At 43.8% G+C, this 24,707-nt stretch overlaps 3 protein-coding genes across 4 annotated transcripts; 1 reads left to right on the forward strand and 2 right to left on the reverse strand.

Annotated features, from left to right (window-relative positions):
* ccne1 (cyclin E1) lies at window positions 1–4,860 on the reverse strand. Of its 2 annotated transcripts, none has more exons than XM_018758132.2 (12): window positions 4,664–4,860; window positions 3,991–4,043; window positions 3,758–3,845; window positions 3,589–3,651; window positions 3,188–3,348; window positions 2,726–2,861; window positions 2,341–2,487; window positions 2,115–2,210; window positions 1,880–2,014; window positions 1,554–1,665; window positions 751–908; window positions 1–639 (listed from the first exon to the last, which is right to left on the reverse strand). In XM_018758132.2, the coding sequence occupies exons 2-12, from the start codon at window positions 4,002–4,004 to the stop codon at window positions 523–525; spliced, it is 1,227 nt and encodes a 408-aa protein (XP_018613648.1). In that variant the 5' UTR covers window positions 4,005–4,043; window positions 4,664–4,860; the 3' UTR covers window positions 1–522. The 2 variants fall into 2 exon arrangements, with proteins under 2 accessions (XP_018613648.1, XP_018613647.1); XM_018758131.2 differs by having other exon boundaries at window positions 3,188–3,360.
* A 2,782-nt stretch (window positions 4,861–7,642) lies between these two features.
* Window positions 7,643–12,492, reverse strand: LOC108937815 (tumor protein p53-inducible nuclear protein 2). Its single transcript, XM_018757983.2, has 4 exons — window positions 12,370–12,492; window positions 10,227–10,390; window positions 9,817–9,988; window positions 7,643–9,445 (listed from the first exon to the last, which is right to left on the reverse strand). Exons 2-4 carry the CDS (start codon window positions 10,369–10,371, stop codon window positions 9,217–9,219), a joined length of 546 nt encoding a protein of 181 aa, XP_018613499.1. The 5' UTR covers window positions 10,372–10,390; window positions 12,370–12,492; the 3' UTR covers window positions 7,643–9,216.
* A 499-nt stretch (window positions 12,493–12,991) lies between these two features.
* LOC108937902 (protein C19orf12 homolog) lies at window positions 12,992–18,214 on the forward strand. The gene is made up of 3 exons (XM_018758119.2): window positions 12,992–13,180; window positions 15,113–15,273; window positions 16,208–18,214. Exons 2-3 carry the CDS (start codon window positions 15,114–15,116, stop codon window positions 16,471–16,473), a joined length of 426 nt encoding a protein of 141 aa, XP_018613635.1. The 5' UTR covers window positions 12,992–13,180; window position 15,113; the 3' UTR covers window positions 16,474–18,214.
* The last annotated feature ends 6,493 nt before the right edge of the window (window positions 18,215–24,707 follow it).

Raw genomic sequence — 24,707 nt, forward strand, 5'->3', positions numbered from 1 at the left:
TAAACCATACACTGTCCATGACAGCAATTTTATTTAAAAACCATTCACAAAAAGTAGCAGCATTCATGAACAAACATTTTAAAATATACTTCTGGTAAACTGATAGACCCATTGAGTGGTCCTACATAGTTATAAATCCCAGGTCTTCCTGCTGGTGTAGCTGGTTAGTGGTCCATGCAGATGCTAGACCCCCCCTCATTGGCAGTGTCTCTAGCAAGACTTGTAATGCACATGCACACTACCTTGGTTCATCTCATCTCCCAACCGCACAGGTCACACCACTGTTAGCAGCAATCAGAGTGCCAGTGCAGCTCTGGATATTTGGCAGGTGGTCCAACTCTGGTTCTTCCCATTAAAAACCTTTTGAGATAATTTGCTCCAAACGGTAGTTCGAGTCAATCGAAACCCAAACAACGAACGGTAATTCTTGGGCACAATGACAAGATTTTTAGTCAGCTTTTGGATAATGCCTCTCAAGGTTGTAATTAGCCATGGGTCCTGACCCCATCGCTCACTGAGCACTCAGGGTTCTGAGGACTCTGGTTTCTCGCTGCTGGGGGGTGGAGTGAGGACGCCCGATGGCGCAGGGGACCTCTGGGTCTGCTCAACATCCATCTGCTGGTATGAGAGTGCCCTCTCCTGTAAGGGCAGCAGCAGAAGTGAGAATTGCTACAAGCAGGGGTCTGGACCCATGCAAACAGACACGAAAACTGCACCAGAGCAGCGTGGAGCCAACAAGACTATTCTCACCAGCAGCTGCAGGTACTGCACATGGACCTGTATGTTGTGCATGTCATCTGTAGATATTCCCTTGAAGAGCTTGAGCTGAGCACTTCCAGTCTCCCGAATGGACATAGCAAAGGGGACCATCCACTTCACACATTGCTCCACGTCTGCCCACTGGTACCCTATGTGGGAGAACCCATTGCAAAGTCAGGCATACCCCTTTGGCCCTCAGGCCACTCTGGTTTAGAGGGGTTCATTTTGACAGCTGTCTGACTGCCTGGGTCCAGTCATTTGGACAAGTTTTTGTATAAGGACAGCTAGAATCATTCATTCCTGTCTAGTGGTGATGCATGATGTAAATTACAATAGTATTAAAATGTTTTCCAACAAATTGTTTCAGAATGGTTGCTACAAAGCACCTAAATTTTGTCAAAAACAAAACTCTGATATTTTGAGTAATTTCTTTCAAGGAAACACTTAGTACTTACACAATTTTTATTGTAGTACTTAATTTTAGATAATATTCAGTGATTTAAATTTGCTCAGTGAATTTAGAGTGCCGTTGCACTGCAAGCAAAAATATAATTGTGAATAAATGTTTGCATTGCCTTCCTGCCCATTAAAGGATATTCAATCATTTGTCTTTCCCACATGATCCAAAATTGAACAGGTGAAGTAAAATGTGTTTTGTTAACAGGATGAGTACAAGTATTGACATGAAGCCCCTGGCTACAGGCAATGGCACACTAACTAGAGAAACGGCACCGTGTGGGGGTGGAATCCAGTCCACCAAAAGGGTACGACTGAAGTGACAGGAAGCACCGCACCTGAGACCCTCTCCACAAGCTCCAGGGAAGAAAAGTGGAACAAGGCAGAGGCAGCCAGCATGCCATAGGAGAAGTCCAGACACCCCATGTCAAGAACACACACATCCAAGAGCTGAAAAGGGTGGGGGAAAGGAGAGACAAGCAACCTGATGAAATCTGTCCTCCTAAGAACATTCACTGCACAATATCACATGATTGGACCAAAACAAATAACCAGTGAATGCAACACATAGAACTCTCAGTAACAGCACAGTACTTCATATTGTCACATCTTGGACAACATAATTGACAGCTTCAACATGATGGCAGAGGGGCAGTAATCTCACCTCAGCAATCTGCACAAATGTGGCCTGTGGGAACTGGGGTACCAGCATCTCCCCTGTAGCTCTCAGGTAGGCCATCTGCATGTAGACATTGAGCCAGGACACAGGGGTCATAGGGTTCAGGCTCCATTTCAGCTCCTGTGGAAAGACCATGTGAGGTGGGCACAGGTTGGAAAGAGGCCTTCAGATCTGCAAGACAAGGTCAGAAACTGCCTGCACTGCAAACCAAGCAGCCCACCTTCATGATTATGAGCTCCATGCTGAGGATTTCATCTTCAGTGCAGGCGCCATCTGTGACATAGGCAAACTGATGCACCTTGGGTGGATAGATTTCCTGTGGATTCAGATACTGACATCATAACCCCAATCCCAGCTCATCAGGAGATTGATTTAAAAGCAAAAAGGGATGTTTCTGAACAAATTGTTTACAGAGGAACCGAAAACACAGACAGGTCTTCACCAACCTCGAGCTTGGCAGCTATGAAGAGCGCAGAGATACCGATGAGCTGCAGGGTAGTTTTCAGGATATTCCTCTGTGTTGCCATGAAGCGGTCAAAGTAGTCCTGGGCCAGGTAGAATGTCTCCCTGTGCAACTTGTAGACCTCACACACCTGAGGGGTGGTCAAACAGGCATCAGAACATCTGACCAATCAGTGTCCCACAGAGAATAGGGTACCACATGTGATCTCTCATTCCCAGCCAGGAGCCAATTACAGAAGGACTTTTGAGAGTTGAGGTGAATCCCCACAATTTGTTTCCCCATTTACCTGTAAATGCAGTATTCATTTGCAGGAACGGAGAGTGCAGGACCTTAGAGGTCAAAGGGCCACAGCTACAGAGACCGTTTACCTCCATCATCCAATCCAGCAGAATCGCCCTCATCTTGGGCTGCAGGTTCGGATGTCTCTCCATGAAGCGGCGGTCCCTTATATATGACTGGTCCTTCTGGAGCAGATTGTTCCACACGTGATCTCTGTTGGCCCAGCTGTTGTACAGTGAAGACAACCAGTAAAGGCAAGTGGTCTATATAGCTGTCCACCTCAGAGGGTGGAAGTGAACACAGTGAGAACCAGTTCATCATGACTAATGAGCATTTTCGAACACTCGCTGAACTGGTTTCTTGAGGGTATGGGTACACATTAATGCCAGAAATTTGAATGTCACTTCTACAAGCAGCTACTTAAGGGATGTGAACCTACAATATGGTGGTAACCGACACACAAGCTGTATATAAACAAATAAACAAATGGCTGCATTTTATTGAATCAAACTTATCAAATCAGAACCAAGGCAGAAGGGGGTCCCAATTACCAGAGGACAGGCAGCGGAGAACTCCGGGTCGGTGTGCAATGATCAGTGAAGTTGTACTGTGCAAAGCGCAACAGGGCAGCATCGCGAGCCACTTGCTCCTCAACCTCATGTTCGGGGGTGGAGATTCTCTGGTAAGAGCTTGTGGCCAGGTCCCAGCAGGCCTGCGAAGGACACTGCAAGAGGGTCACCCCACTTAAATGCAAAAACAGCCATTCGAGCCCTCTGCTATGCCTTGCAAACACACAGTGCAAGTGTTTGCTCTGTAGAACATTCAATTCTTACATTACACAGTTAAAGTCAATACTGTAAGCATCTGCACTACTCAACTTCTTAAAAGTTGTGTTTGGTGACTAAGTAAGCTGATCTTGACCACAGTAAGATGAAAATACAAGTAGTCACACCTGAGATTCACACTGTCTCTTCTTTGTCATTTCAGCAATTTCTTCATCTGGATCTTGCAGATACTGTGAATTTGACAGTGAAAACACATTTCAAAAGACCATATCTTCATTCTGATCTGAAACACTGGGACTCAGCGCAGGCCACACGAGGCACCATGTGTGTACTCACAACAGCAACATCTGCCTTCCTTTTCCTGGAGCGTGTGGTCCCTCTGGACACCTGTTGGATCAGGCCTGTGTTTGGTTCCGTTTGGGTCCTGATATGAAAGAAGAGGGAGATCGAACCCAGACTTAGAGGCAGGATTACATACTTGTGTGATAAACTGGCAGGGACACAGCCTAACTGGTCACAAACTTCCTTTTAGGCAAAGAAAAGTGGGTCTTAAAGGGGTATATACATACCCTTTCCTAGGCATGCTGTCCGACAGAAGGGCCTTCTGGACGCGCGAGTTACCCTAAAATAGAAGGAACAGCTTTGAGAATCGGACCATATGTTATGTTCGTTTATACCAGACCCCCCCGGACCCCCAACCCCCATCACAAAGGCCGGGAAAGCGAGGAAAGAGCGGGCCGTTCCCTCAAGCAGCGCGATCACACAAAGGGGCAGCAGTGTGTTCGACAACCCGAGAGATCGGGTGGCTGCAGAGCACGGAGCTCGTGGGTAAAAGGAGCATTTTGCGGAGGAAGCGGCCGCACATCGCAGAAAATGGCCGAGCGGAGGGGGGTTGAGCTCCCGGAGCGAGCCGATCAGATCATTTTGACGGTTACTTGTAACAGTAACACACTGGATCCAAGTATCGCACGGAGGAACGCGGTGCAACACTCTGTAACAGTCACTTGGAACACGGCGGTGGAACACACACTACTACATGTAACGATGTAAAACATCGTAAGGGTAACACTAAGAAGTGAGGTGCGAGCAGCGAAAACACCACACCAAATCGGTCGTGCGCTTTTCCCCACTCGGTAGTTTTAACCATCTCTTCGGCCACAATTCACTTTTTAAAAGCACACCCCAAACCAGCTGGCCGGCGTGGAAGCCTGTTAACTACCCATGATCCACTTCCTAACCCACCTCAGGAAACGCAGCCCTGGAAAACTCAATAAAAGTGCGAAAGTGTGCCCAGACGCGCCGGCTTTCTGGGTTTAAGGCTTCATTTTAGCGCTGGGGTGTGGAGCTCCGGGCCTGGGGATGGGATGGCACCGGCGGGTCCGAACTCCGAGCTCCTTGCAAATTTCTGGCGGGTCTCAGCTGGCGCGAGCGCTCCGTCGCCTCCGCTTATAAACAGCGCAGCCTCTGGGCGCTGTGTGGGGGGCAGGGGGCGTGTCCGTGCGGCAAGTTAAAAACGCTTTCTCCCAGGCGAACAGTGCGCTAGTTGGTCTCTATTCAACGTCTTCTATATAAAAATAAGGTTAGCGTTTTGTTTGACTGTACTATAGAAGGTCATTGCGCCCACTGTCTCTGCTTTTAACACTTCAGTTTTGAAAGTATTGCCGGCAAAATTGGTGGGCGTGAACGAGAAGGCGTGGCTGAGAGAGAGCGGGGCTGCACCCGGAAGCTCAAAAAACCCGCGTGGCTCAAACCCGCGAGAGGTAAACAAAAGCAGGGTTTTTGCAAAAATCACGGGCAATATGCACCCCGCGTTGTGTGAAATAATGAAAATGAAGAGCGCCAGTTATTTATTTTCGGCCGTTTTGGTTGTCATATCCGAGAAACTGAGAAATTGTGAATATTTTTTCAAAAAGGGACTATGCCGCGAAAGTGACGTTGAACCAGGACGGCGTCTGGCGGGACCTCGTATCGCTCTTTTCCTGATACAAAATAGTTTTAATAATGTTAATACGTTTCTGTTTTGGTCCCGTAGGCATACGGTATCAGTGCGAAACATATCTCACGCCTTCAAGGTGACATTTAACTAATAATAAGTAGATAAATTATCCGCGGAATGTGAACTTTGACCCGTCACGTGATCCTACGTCCCATCCTTTTACTTTTATTTCGACGATAACATTTAAAGTTAAAAATACTGACTTTTTACATATTGAGATTTATTACATTTATTAATGTGATTTATATAGCTTACTCTTAGTTGCTAATAATATTGCTGGATAAACTTCGATAACTGTATAATTTTTCTGAATTTATTAGGCTCTGGACACAATACAGTTGAATACAACACATTTATGATATGATTTTCAATAGCTGACACTTTTTTCCTGAGCGACTTTTTACCCGACTTTCACACTGTTAAGCTATTTAGAGTTACCCATTGATGATTTATACACCAGGAGCAAAGTGCCTTGCTGTGTTTGCCTAAAGACTTGTTAAGTTCAGCTGGAAAAGTCAGTCGATATTTACCTACAGACATGTCTCTTAAATTCATTGATGAGCTGATGGGATGTTGATTTGCTTTATAATAGTGTACTGTTTGAATTCTTTCATTATGATAGAAGCAACAGGAATCAAGAATATATTTTCAGTTTAAGAATCATGTAAGGCAAATACAATAAACATGTTCAATTTTGCAAAAAAAAAAATCTTTTCTGTTTTTCTTAAAGATTCTGAACAGTACAAAAGGCTATTAAACAGTGTACTAATCAGAAAGCCATTAAGATGGTAAGTTATTGTAATATTTTCAAGGTTTTTATTTGATATACAAGGTTATTGGACTCAGTTTGTTTATTTTTATTTACTTAATAACTTGCTTGCTTACTGAATTGTTTACTTATTTAATTTTATTATTTATATACTCCCCCCGGTTAGGTTTGGTTATTCTGTGTAAATGTTCTTGTACAATCTCCCCCCCCCCAAAGTTGCACAGTGGATCACACTGCAGTGTGACACTAACATGGAACCCCGGCCCTGTCCATGCTGTATTTATGAGCTCTCCCCCATTCCTGTGGGTTTCCTCTAGCTGTTCTGGTTTCCTCCCACCATCCAGTGATTTACACTTCAAGGTGACCTAGTAACTCTCAGTTGCTCTTTTTGTCCTGCCCAGGGTGTAACCTGTCTGGCGCCCAACACATGTCAGAGGATGTTTGTTTCCTTTTCCCCTTCAGTGGTTACTGGTTTCAGTCTCCTGTGCAACCTCATTTTAAGCACAGATTTCAGATCTCAGAACATTTTATTACCAGTATGTAAAACATACAGGAGTTGGTTATGCTTTCGTGCTAAACATGGCAGACACAGCACAGTGACAATATACAATATGAAAAGTGTTCAAGCAATAAATAGCAAAGGAACACAGTGCAATGTGCAAAACAACAAGAACAATGAGTGCAGGTGCTTCTATAAGTATGCAGTATAGACCATATTTTCTGATTTGACCTTGCAGCTGCCACTGTTACTGGAAGTAACAGTAGTACTATTACAGTTATTACAGTTATTACAGTTACTGACATGCTACTGGTGATTCTCTTCATTCAGTCAGCACTAACTCTCCTGCCCAGGCCTGTATGTCTTGCAGTGTATGACTTGGAGCAAAATTGATCCTTGTATATATGTAGCAATAAAGAGTCATGCGTTGAATTTCTCGTAGTGCCTCCCTCTTAAGTTCCTCAAGGAACACACACATTTCCTCCATTATTTCAGATTCTGGTGCCATTGTCAATTCACATATAATTTTTGTAAGACTGTTATTTTGTTCATGGCTCAGAACCCCTGACCCCAGAAGTCCATTACAGCTGAACCTCTGTTAAGAAGGCATATTAAAAATAAATAAATAAAACAAGTTATGAGTGGCTAAACAGCTGGTCCATTCACTCTTATGCATAACTTTGCCACTCAAGCTGTGGTTCTTGCATCATCCATTGCAATATAATGCATTGTACTTGTGTGCCTGGATTGAATCATGGGTCATCTTTGTCGAGGAAATTGAATTCCTGATGAAAAAGGAAGTGTGACCTGACAAAAGAGGAACATAACCAGAAGGGAGATGCAGGTGGTGTACAAGCCACATTTATTCATTTAACTGACACTTTTCCCCAAAGCAGCTTACAATTATTTACCCATTTATACAGCTGGGTAGTTTTACAGGAGCATTTTTAGGGTTAGTGCCTTGCTTAAGGGTGCTACAGATAGAGGTGAGATTTAAACCTGTAGCCTTCGGATCCAAAGGCAGCAGCTCTAACCACATGACATCATAATCCAAGTGCACAAAAATAGCTTTTCCCTTCAAACATCATCTTATCATCTTCTGAAATGTACATATAATCCATACCACACTTGAATAGGTGTTAAGACTAACAGAATGGACTAACAATGCAACTGGGACTTTGCACTGGTATCACAGTATATGACCTAAAAAAGGTTTATTAAAATGTCACTGCATTTAATGTTCCTACCGCTTCCACCTGTAAGCTCTTATCATTTAGGTATGCTCCCATGCACCACTATAATTAATTGTGCTGTTTGTGTATTGCTTATTTATTGTACTGTACTTCAAACTTTCTGATGTTATTGTTTCTCTTCCAATGTCATGTATGTTCTCTGTGTTGAGTATATTTAAATGAACATCCACCACTTCAAATTTCTTACGTGTGCAAACGTACCTGGCAATTAAACTGATATGTTTTTTTCTCTCTGGTGTAATGATGATACGCTTATAGACCAAGTGTGTGTATAGGAGGAGAGGTGGCTGCTCAATGGGAGGGATGCCTGAGCACAGTCGTGGTCTTTGGAAAGCAAGAATCCAAATGTCACTTGCAGATAGAATAAATTACAAAATCGTTAGTTTAAATGAATGTTTTTTGTTGTATTCTGGGAAAATTCATAACATTTTTGGGTTTATTATCACCTTTGGTTATTCATTTAAAACAGAAGTCTGCAACACCTGCTTCTTGTTGTTTTTAATTTTTTTAAAGATGTATAAAATACATGTTTTTATAATACAAAAAAAAATTACAGTAATATGTACATGTTTCTGTTCTACTTGTTACACACAAATACAGTTAATTTCAGCCCTGACAGCAAAGGAAGAATAAGATGAGGCAGTACATGTAAACGTACAGTGGTGAATTCAACCGTCTTTTGTGCTTGTGAATTACAAATAAAAATTATGTCAGAGCTGACACAGTAAACAATTTTCCAAACAGAAAGGAGCAAAATATGTGAATATGCATAGTAGACCGTCTTATAAAACCACAACCATTACGAATATCAGGTGTCAATAGCCATAGGTACTGTATACTTTATCATAATACTATAGTTTAGCATACCTCTATATGGAGATAATTTTTTCAAAAACTCAACTAGAATTTCCACACATCTGTGCTTGATTAGTGATCGGCACGTCAACATATCCACTGTTTTTGAAGTATATACGTCAAAATATATGCACATATTCTCCATCGTTGTCATCATAAGCAAACTGCCAGCACGGGAATGTTTGCCGTTAGGGTGTCGCCGTTCTGACACACACATGCACATACCGGTCTCGACTCAGACATGTTAGGTTTTGCTTTGCACTTGATGAATGAACAGGTAAATCTATCATTTGCATGCTGCTTCCTTAGGGTTCTGTAGGGTCCCTACTTACAAGTTCAACATTATTACATCCTAAGACACTTGAGAAAGGGCTCCATTGCCAGAGAGGTCACAGGCATTCTCACGGATGAGGCAAGTGGCGTTTAGAAGTTGTACATGCGCTGGCGGGGCTGCTTGAAGTGGCCGTAGCGCTGCTCTGCCATTGAGAAGCGCATCTTGGCCAAGTTCCGCCTTCGGAGGGCACCGTGCGTCAGCTTTCTGCGCTCGGTCTTTGCCCGGGATCCCTGCAAGGACAAGACGCGACAGTCGTACCCAAAAGTGCTGGCCCAGACTGTCATCCTCCAGGGAATTAGGCGTCTGGATGGTAGAGACCTGCAGGGGGCAACAGTAAGCTGTCAGACACAAATGATAATCACAGCAATGCACACAGCAGCGTTCCCATAGTGACAGTGATGGGGGACAGAGGCACGCAGGAATAGTCTCAGCTTTCCCCTTTTGGAATTAGATGTGTGAAGCATCTCATCCCCTCACAGTCATCCTTCCAAAGCCTTTTCATGCCCCCTACTGGAGGAACTTGTCAAAAGTCTCAAGTTGCTCACCCTGTTGGCAGGGTAAAGAGTGACCTCTGTAAAGTGTACCTCGACCCACGTAAGAGAATGACACAGTAATTCTCTATGGAAAATCTGTGTGCTGTTGTAGTGCAGCTGTTTACTGTATATGACCTCCCCCTTCAGCCATTTGACCTTGCAGAGCCTTTTTCCCTCTCTTCCTCCTCTGCCTCCTGCTCCTCTTGCTCCATGTTCACTTCTTCTTCCTGACTCTTCCGGCATCGCAGTTTGTAGACGGACATGCTGGGGTGCTCGATCAACAGGTTTTCCAGCGGGTCCATCTCCGGCATGGCCATCCCATGATTCTCTGTACACAGTCAGTCACTTTACAGTAAGTTCACCTTTTGAACACCTCAGGCTTAGAAAATCAAAATTCACTGTAAGGGCTCATTTCAACCAGCTTCTTATTAGGAATATAATGGCAAATTTCCTAATGTCACTTTTTGACTGCAGATGGAAACATCATTGCGTACATCTCCCTCAGTGTTTGGGATGTTATACATTGCCGGACAATGTAGTGTTTCACAACCGATTCATTAACTTACCATTAATATCGATGATGACCCATTCTCCATCCTCGAACTCGTAAAGCTCTCTGCAGCCTTCATTCTCATCCACGCCATCGTAAACATCTACCATGTCTCTCTCGTCACTGTTGCCGAGCAGCTGGGCGAGGAGCTTTCCAATCATTCTTCTTGTACCTCTTCCACTTTGAAGACCATGGAGAGACAGAAGGGGATGTAGGGTTTGCGCTTGTCTTCAAAGGTGCTTGTCAAGGCTATAAGATTTATTATATAGCGTATCTTGAACTTCATGCACAAAGGAACAGAATTTATATTATCATAATTACTTAATGCAGTCATGTCGTTAATGCATACTGAAGTCACACTGATGCATGTTAATGGAGACGAATATTAATATACCAGGAGCAGGAACATGTGTGCATGAGGACCTTTGGCATGAAACCACTAGTGTGTCTTTCCCGTGTTCTCTCCCACACACACATACAGACACACACAGAGACACACAGCCGTCAGCAGATTTTTGGCAGACCTTGACACACACATAGGTGGAGGGTCATTTTCCCCCTCTTGGGTATTTTTAACTCTCCCTTTAAATTCCAACCCTAATTTAGAAAATGTTACACTGAATATGTACTCATGAATACGGACTTTATTAAAGGCAGTTTCTATTATGAGCAGTGCTATCAGCAAAGAAGCAGATTTTAGCTTTGAAGACCCTTTTCAAGTATTTTTCGTAGTTCTCAGAAATGATGCCAATGATTAACTGTGAAAGTACATGTTTTCAATGCATATTACGCACCGCAAACGCTGCACTTTATTTACACTGTACACACCTTACACAAGCAGCTGAACATACAATAGAAACTACAGGGAAATACAGAGTGCAAAGTGATCTGCGGAAAACAATCATACAAGATGAAGATCATCAGACAGAAACTGACCATTTGCCTTTAACCGCAAATCAGAGACGAAACAGCAGCTGATATTTATATTTGGTCTAATCATCTCGGTGGAAGCTGCCAAACCGAGAGGTGAAATATCATAATGTGTCGCTGAGCTGCTTTCGGTGTGACTGTGCCCTCAACAAGGGCGCCGGGTGCAGAACCCCTGGGCGCTGACAAGGCGGCTGTAAGTGTGAGCCCGGTGTGCACTGCGGTACCGCTGAACGGCGCAACGGTTACATCTCGGAGGGCGGCCGCGACCTGGGTTCACGTGAAGGGCGCAGAGTGCGCGTGAACCCCCACCCCCGTCCCAAAAGTGACTCAAACGCCCGCTTTTCCAGACGCGCTTAGACCCGCCCTCGTCCGCTTGGCACTGTCTCTCTGCAGCGCCGTCTGCCTGCAGACCGCTACCCGCCGGTCCAGTCTCTGTAGAGTTTTCGCGGGTTTCCTCCGGGTGCTCAGGTTTCTTCCCACAGTCAGTCGAAAGACAATTTCGGATGTCTGTGTGCCTGTGTGATTGCCCGATGAACTGGCTTCTCTCAGTTCCTGTGGGATGGGCTCCGGACCACTGAGACCTTACACTGACACAATGGATAAGTTACTGTGTAGGCTGATGATAATTGTGAGTGCCCCCTGTATTTTGTTTGCAAAAACAGAAAAAAATGGCGGCAGCGGGATGGCCGGAGCCCACCCTGTGGCGGGCTTGGGGTGCTTTGCGGTGGACTGGCGTCCTGTCTTGGGTGTGTCCCCTCCTCCCTCCGACCCTGCGCTGCCGGGTTAGGCTCCGGATCGCCGCGACTGCGCTCTGGACAAGCGGTTGTAAACATTGTGTGTTTAAAAAAATATGAAGAGGACTTATCCGCAGCCTGTTTCCGCCGAATGACAGCAGTTTTACGCATTCACTTTTCAGTGTCAAAGTGTGTTTCAGAACAGCGGGCACGCACGGGAGCTGCGGACACACAAACTCCTCCACTGAACACACTCGGCACTGGATTGCTGCAGGACCACACAAATAACACCAGTGGAATAACTGACAAACACACAATCAGGAGCTGGTCCCGGTTTACTGCTCAAAATAAACACACCTGTCTGTGTCTTTTTTTTTTTACCCAACTCTCATACAGACACACGGGCGCTGAAAAACACAAGATAACACAAAACATGCGAATACAGTTTGTTATTCCTTTTGTATACAGTACACACATATACAGTTAATTAAGTACCTGTAGGAGGAGTCCGCGGTGCTGAGTGTCTATCTGTGTGTCTGAATATGTGCTGTTACGCACTCTGTACTACTCGGTCTTGTTTATGAACACCGTGTTTTTCTACCCTAGTGACGTCAAGCCCCCCCTCCTTCCCGAGAGGGGGGACAGTGGATCTCCTGTTATATCACCGGTGTGTGTGTCGCAGTGTGTGTGTTCAGCGTGAGTTATTACCCAAAAGGCGACACTTTAAGACCTTCGCACCATAATCAGACCGAAACTTTGAGCGCGAAGTGTCCCGCTGCACTGAACACGTGACGGACCCCTCCCCATCGGAGCGGAGCTCCCGACCCTCAGCATGTGACATAATGTTTTATTCATATTTTATTAAACTTTAATAAATAAATAATTCTTTAATTTAAAGAATTCTCTTCCTTTGAAAACAGAATCTTCCATCTTCCTAAATGAAAAATGTTACAAAATAGTTTAAAGATTTAGCTCACTGTTCGGGTTAAAATACTCATCAGTCTAAGTTAGTCCTATTTTTAACTTAGCTGCTTCATATAATAATCAAATAAAATCATGAAATATTGCACTTCGAGTGTTGTGGTGTGACGCCGACAACAGGAAGAGGGCGCTGAACTCCCATGAAGCCTTGCGGCTGTGTGATGAAACTGAAACCTTGTAACACAGTGATTTTTTGGACCGGTACCACCGGCGTAATACTGAAAACCGTTATATTGTAACTCTGTGAGCGAGAAGCTTCTGAAAATTGTTGCACTGACTGTAACACTGAGCGGCCCGAGGATCCTCTGCCGCGACCAGAGCGAAGGTAGGAACCCCACCGAACGCGATCCCGTCTCGCACCCGATTTTTTTGTACCGCGGACATGTCACATGGCACACCGTGGGTGCCGTCAGACAGCACAGCCTCAAGCTTCCCAACAAGCGAGTTAAAGCTATTGGAAATAGAACATTTAACATTATAATACAGTGTCTTTAGCCTAACTGGAGGATCGGTCACGCACGGCACGGTAATCCAGCTGCAGTGCCGCGCGTTAATGATTAACGTTGATTTTTGACGTTTCGTGCCTTTGATCTTCCAATTCGAAACGTGTTCCCACATTGTCGTTACGGATCCAGAACACGGGTGTGTGAATGACACCTGTCTGGTGCAACGGATACGTAAAAATAGAAACCCTCTTTTTTGGCCGTGATCATTGTGCTCTGATGTGGGATTCATCAGTTTTACTGCTAGATGGCGCTATTGGCTCAAGTCTAGCAACTATTATTATTATTATTATTATTATTATTATTATACGTATTTACATTTATTCATTTAGCGGACAGTTTTTTTCCAAAGCGACATACATCTCAGAGAAATACAATTTGTGCATTACATTAGGAAAGAGACATAGTGCAGACGTGTGATTCTTAAATACAGTTAGTTTGTTTCTTTCCACCATATGCTGCACCAAGAATGTTCATCACACGAGTAGCTCCATAAAACTCAGAATATTGAGGATTCTTGATCACCTTCCTAGTGGTTTTTTTTTTTTTTTGGATGCACAAACATTTATGTACGTTACAGGAGTAGCTGCATAGGTTTATCCGTGCATGATCAGAAAGTTCTGGTGCACGAGCATTTACACCTCACACATGAACTTAAGAGATCATGGGTCTGGAAGAGGTGAGTTTTCAGACCCTTTTTAAATGTGGACAGAGTTTCAGCGGTTCTGAGCGAGAGGGGGAGGTCGTTCCACCAGAACGGAGCCAGAACCGAGAACCTCCGTGCTTTATCTTTCATACGTGGGACCATCAAGCGGGCAGATGTGGAGGAGCATAACAGTATGGTTGGGGTGTAGCGGATCATTATTATTGTTATCATTATTACTGTTATGAGTTGAAGCAGTAGTACTAGTAGTGAACAACTAGTATTGTAACTGCCTGCCAGTTACTGCACAGTGTCAGCCATGGAGTCCTTCAGGTCCCAGGACCTGAAGTGGAACACCTATATTGACTCCATCGTAAAAAAGGCCCAACAGCGAATGTACTTCCTTTGCCAACTGAAGAACTTCAACCTGCCACAGGACCTGCTGATCCAGTTCTACTCAGCTGTCATTGAGTCAGTCCTGTGCTTTGCTATAACTGTCTGGTTTGGCTCAGCTACCAAATCAGATAGAAATAAGCTACAAAGGACAATCAAGACGGCTGAGCTGATCATTGGTGCACCCCTGCCTACCTTTCCAGTCTTGTACAAGTCCAGAATGAGGAAGCGGGCAAGCAAAATCGACATTGATCCCACACACCCCGGGCACAAACTCTATACACTTCTCCCCTCTGTCAGGTGTTACAGAGCACTGTCCACCAGAATGAACAGATACAAGAACAGTTTTTTCCCTCAAGCCATCACTCTCATGAACAGTTAACACTCCTCTGTAATCTCTTATCAGTGCAACAAGATCCAACCACTTTTTGTAATTTACTTCTTATTTTTTTACATTTTTTTGGTATTTATACTACCATTTATGCTCTTGTTTTTATACTCTGTAAATATGTTATGTATTTGGTAATTCTGTATCATCTGTAAATACTGGAAGGATCTAGAACCACAGCAAATTCCTTGTGTGCATCAGCACACTTGGTCAATAAAACTCCTCCTTATTCTATTTCTGATTAGTAATTGCAATAAAACCTATGATTATTGTTGTAGTTTATTAATGTGGTTTATTAAACTATATTAATACTCCTGCTCCTGCGGACAGGATGACACCACGAATTGATGACGTCATGCAGCTCTGCTGTCGGCTCTCTGAGAGTAAGGAGATGAAGGCCGCTGTAAGGAACTCTGGGAAAGGGGCTCTGATGGCTGGGGCCATCGCCTTTGCAGGAGGGCTGGTGGGAGGTCCTCCGGGCATAGCTGTTGGTGAGTTAACGGTCAGAGATCACGTGTCAGAATCAGTGCTGCAGCATGTAATAATGGTCCATTGTAATCTTCTGCCTAGACACCAGATGGCGCAGTACAATCTGTAATGTGCGGTTTGTTAGTCTTCCACCTTTAAATCCCTCTGTGTTGTCTGTCTGATTCCAGTCCACATCTTAATTAATTTGGTTGAAATCATCTGCTAAAACAGGGGGGTGCGGTGGCGCAGTGGGTTGAACTGGGTCCTGCTCTCCGATGGGTCTGGGGTTCGAGTCCCGCTTGGGGTGCCTTGCGGCGGACTGGCGTCCCGTCCTGGGTGTGTCCCCTCCCCCTCCAGCCTTATGCCCTGTGTTGCCAGGTTAGGCTCTGGCTCCCCGTGACCCCGTATGGCGACAAGTGGTTCAGACTGTGTGTGTGTAATCTGCTAAAACATAATGACGCCTCTCATGTTCTCCTTTTAAACCCTGAAATCCAGTTTCTTATAAAAACTTTGTGTTAATAAAAAGATAAAATATGAGTTCAGCCAAAACCCTCAAACTAAGATCTCATAGGGATCGAGAGCCAGTGTAGAGTACATGGTGCCTTCTGGCAGTGAGTACTAACAAACCCTGCTCTAGTGGAAGAAAAAGCATGTGAGAATTTTAAAAAAAGACAATCAAAATCCTGAATGAAATGTCTGTGCAGGTTGTGATTGTTGTATTTATTATTTTTATTTTTGTTACTTATTTGTCTGACAGCGGTTCTACAGTGAGAGCTGGAGTTCAAAGCTGGGTCCTTAGTTGGATGGAGATGGTTCTAAACACTACGCCTCTGTGTATTATTGTGTCAAGCAGCCGATTACACAGACCTGGAGACCATGTCAAAGGGGACTTTTTTAAGTTCCCTTTCTTCACACTGTCACTGAGGTCTCTCTTCCTGTTCCTGTATTCTCTGCTAGGTGGTGCGGTCGGGGGTCTGCTTGGGTGCTGGATGACGACTGGTCAGTTCAGACCACTTCCTCAGATCATCATGGAGCTTCCACCACAGGAGCAAAAGAAGCTGTACGATGATATCATGGTGGTCCTGGGCTCGCTCGACTGGATGGACGCGGCGCAGCTCATCGCGCTGGTCATGGGCAATGCCTCCCTGCAGCAGCAGGTGATGGCAGCGCTGCTCAGTTATGTGACTCAGCAGCTCAGGGCAGAGGTGCGGTATGAGGACTGAGACCCTGATGGGACTTGACCTCTGCCTCCCTGAGAACTCGTTCCTGGAGGTGGTGAGGCCATCACCTTGACGTGGGATGGAAAGGTGGAACAAACTGAAATGCTAATGAGTGGAAGGTTGACCATTGATTATAACGTGCTGGAGTTCTAGTTATTCTTTGAGAAGTGATCAATTCTAACTTCTGGACTTAACACTCCCTGTTTTTTATGCAAAGGAGTTCTCACTGCTGAGGTACATGCCGTGGTGCAGGACTACTGCGTAATGAGTGGCACTTACCTGCGCTGTGAGTCATGGGATTGGAAGCTCTGTGGTTGACTGTGTATGAAGTTTTACATTGGAAACCATGTTGTACTGAAGCTCAAATATAGCTACAGATGGATCATTAAAATCAATAGTGTAGATTATGCATTTGGGGGCAGGCACTTTTTGAGACAGTTTTTAACAGTCATTTGTGCCTGGCTCTGGGTTATGGGTGTGGCAGCTGTGAAATCCATAATCCATAAGCAGGCAGCAGAGCAACTGCCAGTCTTCTGGGAGAACATGGTATGTGTCTGATAAAGATGAACTTTTCTCAGAGTCAGGTCTTGGTCAAAGGGCACAGGACCAATTCCTGTTGCTATAAAAGTAGTGTGAGTGATGGACTGAAGGTACAACAAGCTCGTATCAATATATAATTTCACTTTATTGGTTTGCCAAGCTGTGCTGCAGAGCAGACTCTTGCAATGCAATTGTGACTGAGGTTCTCAGATGCTGGTTTATATGTGTGTGTATTATATATACACACACACACACACACACACACACACACACACATTGTGTGCCATGAAGTTACCAACAACCATAGTTTTTATTGTGCATTTTTCAATCACAAAAAATTAGGGGCTTAATACAAATGCTAGCAGTCACCTCTTTTGATGGGATGTCACCTGAGATTGTAGAAACCAGTGTGCTCCATCATTAGGCTCTTTCCCTGAATCATGGGCTGGAGGGAGGAGGGTCACACTGAGGAGGTGTTTCCAACTGCCTGAAAGACTTAGGATCACTGTCAGTGAGTAAAGGTCAGGGGTAGGGTGGGGTGAGTCTCTCCAGCTGTTTGGGGCAGTTGGGCTGACCTCAACCCTTAATCTGTAATCCTAACCTATCAGCTACAGTATCCCTGAGAATTTGGTATTGGCCCATTGGCTCATCGGACCAGAGCCCTCTCAGTCACAATTTATACGTGTGATTTAACTTGTGCATTATATATAGATCATGTGTCATGGTTTGGGAATTATTCACTCCAGCATTGTAATAACAGAAGATAATCACTAATAGCCTTTCATTAAGTTTACATTTAAATGGAACTTCTCAGGCCTTTTTTTAACATCTTTTTTTTTTTTTTTTTTGTTTCCCCTGGTGAATTTCAGATGAATCCTCATCTTATGTTTGAAGGTCCTATTTCAGTGACCAGTAGGTTAAAAAACTAGATATATATATTATATCTATCTATATATAGAATATGATAATACATTTGAGTGGCACTAAATATTATTGTGGCTGCGTTGGCTGAACAGAAACACATATGAAAGATGCCACCTCTTTCAACCACCTAGCTGTGCAGCAGAGAACCTTTTACCAGTATTTTACTTTGTGTGTGTCTGCAGAGTGTCCTTTGGCCTTTTGATTCTCATGTCTGAAACACTTGTGTTGATCTGGTTCCAAGCCAGCCCTCAATACACCCAAAGGTGAAATAAAGTTTGATATGAAGTAATGCTTTGTCTTCTGTAATTAATTAACATATACAGACATTTCCCTTCTTCACGTTTCAAATTTGAAAGCATGTGACTCAGACATTCTTTTTATATATATCATTTGTCATTAAGATTTTTATACAGAATAGGAAACTGCCTACCAGTCATAATCATATGAAATTTTGGGGGGAAAAAGAAGTATAAAAGCTTTTGAAAAATGAATCCCCATACAGCAGTTATGGCCAAATTTTTATGCATGTGCACAATGCATGTAAATCAATTTATGAATACATGGGAATGTTTATATTTTACTTACAATTTCAGGAACTCAAATTGGCAAAAGTTTCACATTAAAAGTAAAAGTTTTAATAATGTGAATCTTCAAAGGAGGTAATATTTCGTGCAATGTATCTAAAAACAAAGGCAACCAGACTTGCATAAGTTTTCTTGAAAATGTTTCACCACTCATCCAAGTGGCTCCTTCAGTTCTAAAAGACTGGTGAGAAGTTTAGGTTTTTAACTTGGAACATCTGTGGGTGGAGCCAGCTTGAGACTCACATGACTGGGGTCTGTTAACGAACCAACGATCACCTGTAATTAGAGGATGTTGTTCAAATTAACCTGGGTGGTATCCTGTTATCACCATTAGTGGTACCCATTAATGGCCAGAAACTTCAGACTCTTTGTTTTAGCTTTAGAGGGGGACACAGTGGGTTGGAGCGGGTCCTGCTCTCCGGTGGGTCTGGGGTTCGAATCCTGCTTGGGGTGCCTTGTGACGGACTGGCGTTCCATCCTGGGTGTGTCCCCTCCCCCTCTGGCCTTACGCCCTGAGTCGCTGGGTTAGGCTCCGGTTCCTCGTGACCCCGTATGGGACAAGCGGTTCAGAAAGTGTGTGTTAGCTTTGTTTTTAGGTATACTGTGACCTGGATAATTGAGAATCTTCACAGACATTCCGTGCAATGGTTAGATGTATAGATGCTAATATTGCCAACACTATAACTAGAAATAAACCACAGCAAATAGTGTCACTAAGGCTCCATCTTGTAGAATGACTGAGAATGAATGATTTCATCATATTTCCATTTGTATTTATCCATTTAGCAGTCTTTTCTACACAGTGATGTACAACAGAGTGAATAGTGAGCAGTTCTGGATGCAGGCACACAATGTCATGATGGTATTCAGACCTGAACTTTGGGCATCAGCCAATGAGGAGATAAAGGGTACAATTGAGAGGTCCTGTAAATATCACATTCATCAATTTCATTTAAAATTCCATAAAAACACAACTAAAAGGTTCTTCCCTTTTCATTCCTAACACCCTAGAGTAGGGTTTACATATTCATACCATCTGATGACAGACAGTTCAGTGAGAAATATTTCAAACCATTCACCTTTTTCCGGTGCTGAGTCCTGGTGGTCCAGAGCCTGTTCTGGAAGCATAGGCTATGAGGCTGAGAGAGGAACTTTAAAGTCATAGATCTGGAGCTATGAGACACCAGCTCTACCTGCTGAGCCACCAAGTTTCAACCTTGCTTCTTCAGATCAACCTGCTCTTTATATCAAGAAGCAGAGCCATGTTGAGGTCTGAGTGCATCTTATTTTGGGTCCACTGAAAAACTTGGACTTGTTACCTTTGTGCGCTGGGTTTGGCCAGTGCCTGCTCTGTGGCGGATCTGGGGTTCGAGCCCTGTTTGGGGTGTTTTGTGACAGACTGGCGTCCCATCTGGGTGTGTCCCCTCCCACTTCGGCCTTACACCCTGGGACAAGTGGTTGTTGACGTTGGTTGGTTGTTACCTTTGACTCTAAGGAAGGAAGTTGAATATTTAGCTGGTGTGTGATGTCAGATTTAGCTCATGTCGCTACATGTAAGTTTTTATGTGAAAGGTTTAATCATTCTTAGTATCTTGATGACTGTGAACCTCACCAAAACAAGTGGAAAGAAACTGACTGATGACTGATGATTGACCACATCCATGTCTTTCCATCTGTTCTGCAAATGGCCCTGGAACTGCTCTCAGTTCCCATCACCAGCAGTGATCCTCTATACCCTCTTCCTGTTTCTCACAGAACATGGTCAAGTCTGGGCTCAGCAGAGAGGCTGGGACAGCACAGTGCAGTGCTCACCACTTCCCCAGACCACCATGGACCCATCCTCCACAGGAGCAGAAGAAGCTGGTTGCTGATGTCATAGTAGTCTGGGACTTGCTTGACTGGACTAGACGGACAAAAGCCTAGCTGCCTGCAGTACTGATGAACAGCATCTCTTTTTTGAGAACAACCCTGCATTGTTGGTCTTAATCACATAGCCTGGTGTACAGCACCTTCATAAATACACCATTTTACCTAACAGTCATTAAGTTCAAGATTTCAGTAAAGTAAAATGATCACAGATCTGCATATACATATATTTTTTTATATATTTTTATTTATATATTCGACAGATAGAGGGAGTGGCTGACATCAAGAAAACCAGTGGCTGGAAAAGGCCAGTCTGAAGGATAGCACAGAGTCTCTGATCATGGCAGCACAAGAATAGGCTCTAAGCACCAGATCCACAGAGGTCGGGGTCTACTACAGCAGACAGGACCCAAGGTACAGGCTGTCCAAAGATGCCTCCGAAACAGTCCAGCACATAGTAGCAGGATGTAGGATGCAAGCTGGGACAGCGTACACTGAGAGGCATAACCAAGTGGCTGGGATAGTGTACAGGACACATCTGTTCAGAATACACACTGGAAGTCCTCAAATCCAAATGGGAGACACCACCAAAGGTGGCTGAAAACAGCATAGCTAAAGACCTGTGAGACTTCAAGTCTAATATCTACAACCTTTTGTACAGAGCGGGGTTGTGGTAACTCAGTGACAGTGCAGTGAAAGCAGTGAGGACAGTTTTGGATCAGTTTTGATCTCTAAGGACTTTTTTCGAAGGAGTTAGGTAGTTAAGACTTACAGGTGGCGTACTGGTTTGAGTTGTTGCCTTATGGTCTGAAAGATCTTGTTTTTGAATTCACCTCCTGTTGTATTACCTTTGAGCAAAGTTACCCAGAAAAGACAAAAATTCCTCAGCTGTTTATGGGCAAACTTTAAACAAAACTTAGTGTTTTGATAGGATATTGTAGGTGAGATGGATGTGAGTCAGCTAGACATGTAGATGACCAAACTGTGTCTTCTGTGTCGACTACTTCTCATAAGTCACGTGTCTTAGGGGAGAAGAGTGTTGCTGAGGAGGTGCTGTCAGTGTTTTGTAAGGAGGTAAAAAACAAGCGTGAGGGTTGGAGCCACAAGAGGAAGTGTCCTACCCCACCCATTTAGTGTGAAAACTTGACCAAGGCAACAAACCCCAGCAAACAGCAAACAGTAGCACTGAGCTCGCTGATCCTGAGAAAATTACAATTTATTACTGATGTAAAGCTGATATGAAAGTTCAGAATGGTGGCAGAAGTGTGATTACCATAGGCACTTATTGACTAATGTGATAGTGATAGCTACCCTCCACCAACCAGACCACACCTCCAAAACAATAGGTCTGATCTCTTATTAAATTTCAAACTGGGTTCTTTGAGCAGCTCCTTCACACCCTAGATCTATCACAATAGATCTCTAGAACTCCAAAGGTTTCAGAAGACTGCGTGCTAACATCATCTTGGCGCAATATTGCTCATGAAAACTGCTAACTTGATAATGGCATCATTTTGGTTCAAAGGAAGTTCCATATAGACAGAATTGAGAAACACTGCAAGTGAACCGTCGTCAGTAGGAGGAGATGATGACTGACCACTAATAGTGGCACCGCTTAAGAAGTGGAATGATGTCATCAGCGGGTTCTGGCCTACTTGGAACTCAGTGACTGGCTTTATTTGTGTTTTCTATGGCAATTAAAGACCTACAGGTGAAATACATGTCTCTGGCCCATGGGAAGAAACTGACACAAACCCAGGGAGAACATACAGTATAACAAAACTGGATCGAATCCCACACGATATAAATGATAAAAATCACAATATATTGAACAATAGTTGTGTTTATACAGTGAGTGCTGCTAGACAATACATTACCCTGTCTTATTTTCAGTATGAATGTGGGTTAGATATGTCTAAAATGGACACAATGCAGTCACAGGACAGTGGCGGTACTTTGTGTGAACAGTGTGAAAAGTTACCCTGGATCTAGGAGTTTTTTTGTTTTCCTCTCTTCAGCTGCTAGCTTTCTTACTGAATTGAATTGTACTGAATTGAATCTGTTCACCTTCCACTCTGCTTCTTGCAGGGCTGTTGTCACTACCTGGATGCTCTGGTTGTCTTGGCCTATTTTTAGCACTGAAACGGGAAGGCCAGAAGTTTCGCTAAAACACACAGTTATTGAAGGCTGGGTGTCAACTAAAATTCCCTGTCTCTTTGCTAAGTTTTAAGTCTTCACGTAGTACTTTCCCACAACCTGCCCACACTTTGTGGACAAACCGGTCAGAGCAGTAAGGTTTTTATTTTTTTCAAGCAGCTTATGTCAAGCAGTCAACAAATGTTATTTCTTAGAGTACTTCCTTGTTCTTTCTTAGTATGATGTCTGGGGTTTCAACTGACACCAGTCAGAACAAAATGCAGAACCTAAAACAAAGGTACTTTCAAGCTTATTTTTAAAATGAATCATATTTCCTTGCATTTCACCCTAGCGGAGATTAAATTTCAAATGGCATGAAGCTGGTGTGGCCCTGACCATACACGTACCATTATCATTTGGTCATTATCGTCACAAATTGTGATGTCATTAGACAATAACACTGGAAGGACATTCTTTCCACACACCTGCAGAATTACTGATTGTACTTTACACCAGTACACCACTTAAAATGTTTTTTTTCTAGCTGCATTTTTTTGCTGTCTGCATGGAGTTTGCATGCTCTCCCAGTGTTTGCTTGGGTTTTCTCCAAGTGCTGCTGTTTTCTGCTGTGACTCTAAATTACCCTGTATATGTGTGTGTGAGAGAGTGAATGAGAGTGTGATTGTCCTGTGTTGGTTTAGTGTCTCAACCAGGGTGTATTCTGCCTCACACCAAACGCTTCCAGAATAGGCTCTGGAATGACATAATGCCTCCGATGAAGATTGTTATTAATAATAGATGACTGGATGTCATTTTTTACCATGGAGGTTTACACTGAGTTTCAACACATTGAGGTATACATACACACACACACACACACACACACACATACACACACACAAAATGTCTACAATCGCTTGTCCCAAGTGGAGTTGCGGCAAGCTGGAGCCTAATTCAGCAACACAGGGCGCAAGGCTGAGGGGGGAAGGGACATACTCCAGACGGGATGCCAGTCTGCCGCAACCCCCACACCCTTCCAATTGAAACACATATATGTACTGGCATATATGGGTTAGTAGTTTGTCTGCAGAAGAGGTAAATTCCCATTGTTCTTTTATTTATTTCTATTCCCAAATAAGCAGTGGTGAAAATTATTATGCAAGAAGCAAATCATACACTACAATTCTTTCTAAAGAAGGTGAAGTACCTTGGCTGGGAGCACCAGGGATTTGAATCAGCAATGGTTCAAACCCTGCAGTGCAATAATAGTGCCTCACTAATCAGAATGATTATGAGGCCAGGGACTACATAGGGAATCTGAATCCAGGTACATTACTACAAAACATACTTCTTAGCTGACTTTTAGTGATAGGTATTGCCTGGATGGTGAAAATCTGCTGCAGCCATCTGGGACAAAAGGAATGGAATCCTGCTGGATGGGTCACTTGTATTTGCTGGTTAAAATAATTTGACAAAGTTGACAGTCAGGAATGAGCAAGATGAACCAGCTCTTTGGGTTGTTTTTCAAAAAGTGCCTCTTCATGGTGAAAAATAAGAACAGACAGAATAACACATCTCAGCTTCTTCTAAGAGTTTTGCGAAGGGGGCAGCATGTGGCACAGTGGTTGGGGCTGTAGCTTTGAAATCTGAAGGTCTCCAGTATGAAACCCATTCCCACTGTAGTCCCCATGATCAAGGTTCTTACCCAGATTTGATACAGTGAAAATTACCCACACAATGTCTGAAACCACTTGTCCTGAGCAGGGTTGCGGCAAGCCGGAGCCTATCCCAGCAGCGCAGGCCGCGGGGCTGGAGGGGGGGTTCCACACCCAGGGAGGGACACCAGTCCATCGCAAGGCACCACAAGCAGGACGCGAACCCCACATCCACCAGAGAGCAGGCAAGGGCCGAACATGCTACGCCACCACACCCCCCCCAATAAAAATTACCTTGCTTTGTAAATATGTAAATTACTGTAAGGTGATACACTGTAAGTCACCTTGAACAATGCCAAAATTCACTGTTGCAGATCAAACCTCTTCATTTCAAATATAAATGCAATAATAACTGCTGCAACTGGCACTGGAACTTGGCACTGTTGCATGCTCCGGTTCATCTAATTAAAACATGTCAGATTAAGATATTAATCAGATAATTTTTATTCAGTAATGGTCATAAGGTGCATTT

Source organism: Scleropages formosus, chromosome 1, assembly GCF_900964775.1.
Source record: "Scleropages formosus chromosome 1, fSclFor1.1, whole genome shotgun sequence".
Classification (NCBI taxonomy): Eukaryota; Metazoa; Chordata; class Actinopteri; order Osteoglossiformes; family Osteoglossidae; genus Scleropages; species Scleropages formosus.

Bases quoted from the DNA above. Each gene is read 5' to 3' on its own strand.
- ccne1 (XM_018758131.2), bottom strand. The intron at 2,862-3,187 runs GTAATTGGGACC...ACTGTACAACAG, and splicing joins TCTCCGCTGCCTGTCCTCTG to CTGGGCCAACAGAGATCACG. The intron at 2,015-2,114 runs GTGGGCTGCTTG...GTCTTTCCACAG, and splicing joins TGGAGCTCATAATCATGAAG to GAGCTGAAATGGAGCCTGAA.
- LOC108937815 (XM_018757983.2), bottom strand. From the start codon at position 10,371: ATGATTGGAAAGCTCCTCGCCCAGCTGCTCGGCAACAGTGACGAGAGA. The intron at 9,989-10,226 runs GTAAGTTAATGA...GACTGTGTACAG, and splicing joins GGTCATCATCGATATTAATG to AGAATCATGGGATGGCCATG. The intron at 9,446-9,816 runs GTCAAATGGCTG...TGCCCCCTGCAG, and splicing joins AGGGAAAAAGGCTCTGCAAG to GTCTCTACCATCCAGACGCC.
- LOC108937902 (XM_018758119.2), top strand. From the start codon at position 15,114: ATGACACCACGAATTGATGACGTCATGCAGCTCTGCTGTCGGCTCTCT. The intron at 15,274-16,207 runs GTGAGTTAACGG...ATTCTCTGCTAG, and splicing joins TCCTCCGGGCATAGCTGTTG to GTGGTGCGGTCGGGGGTCTG.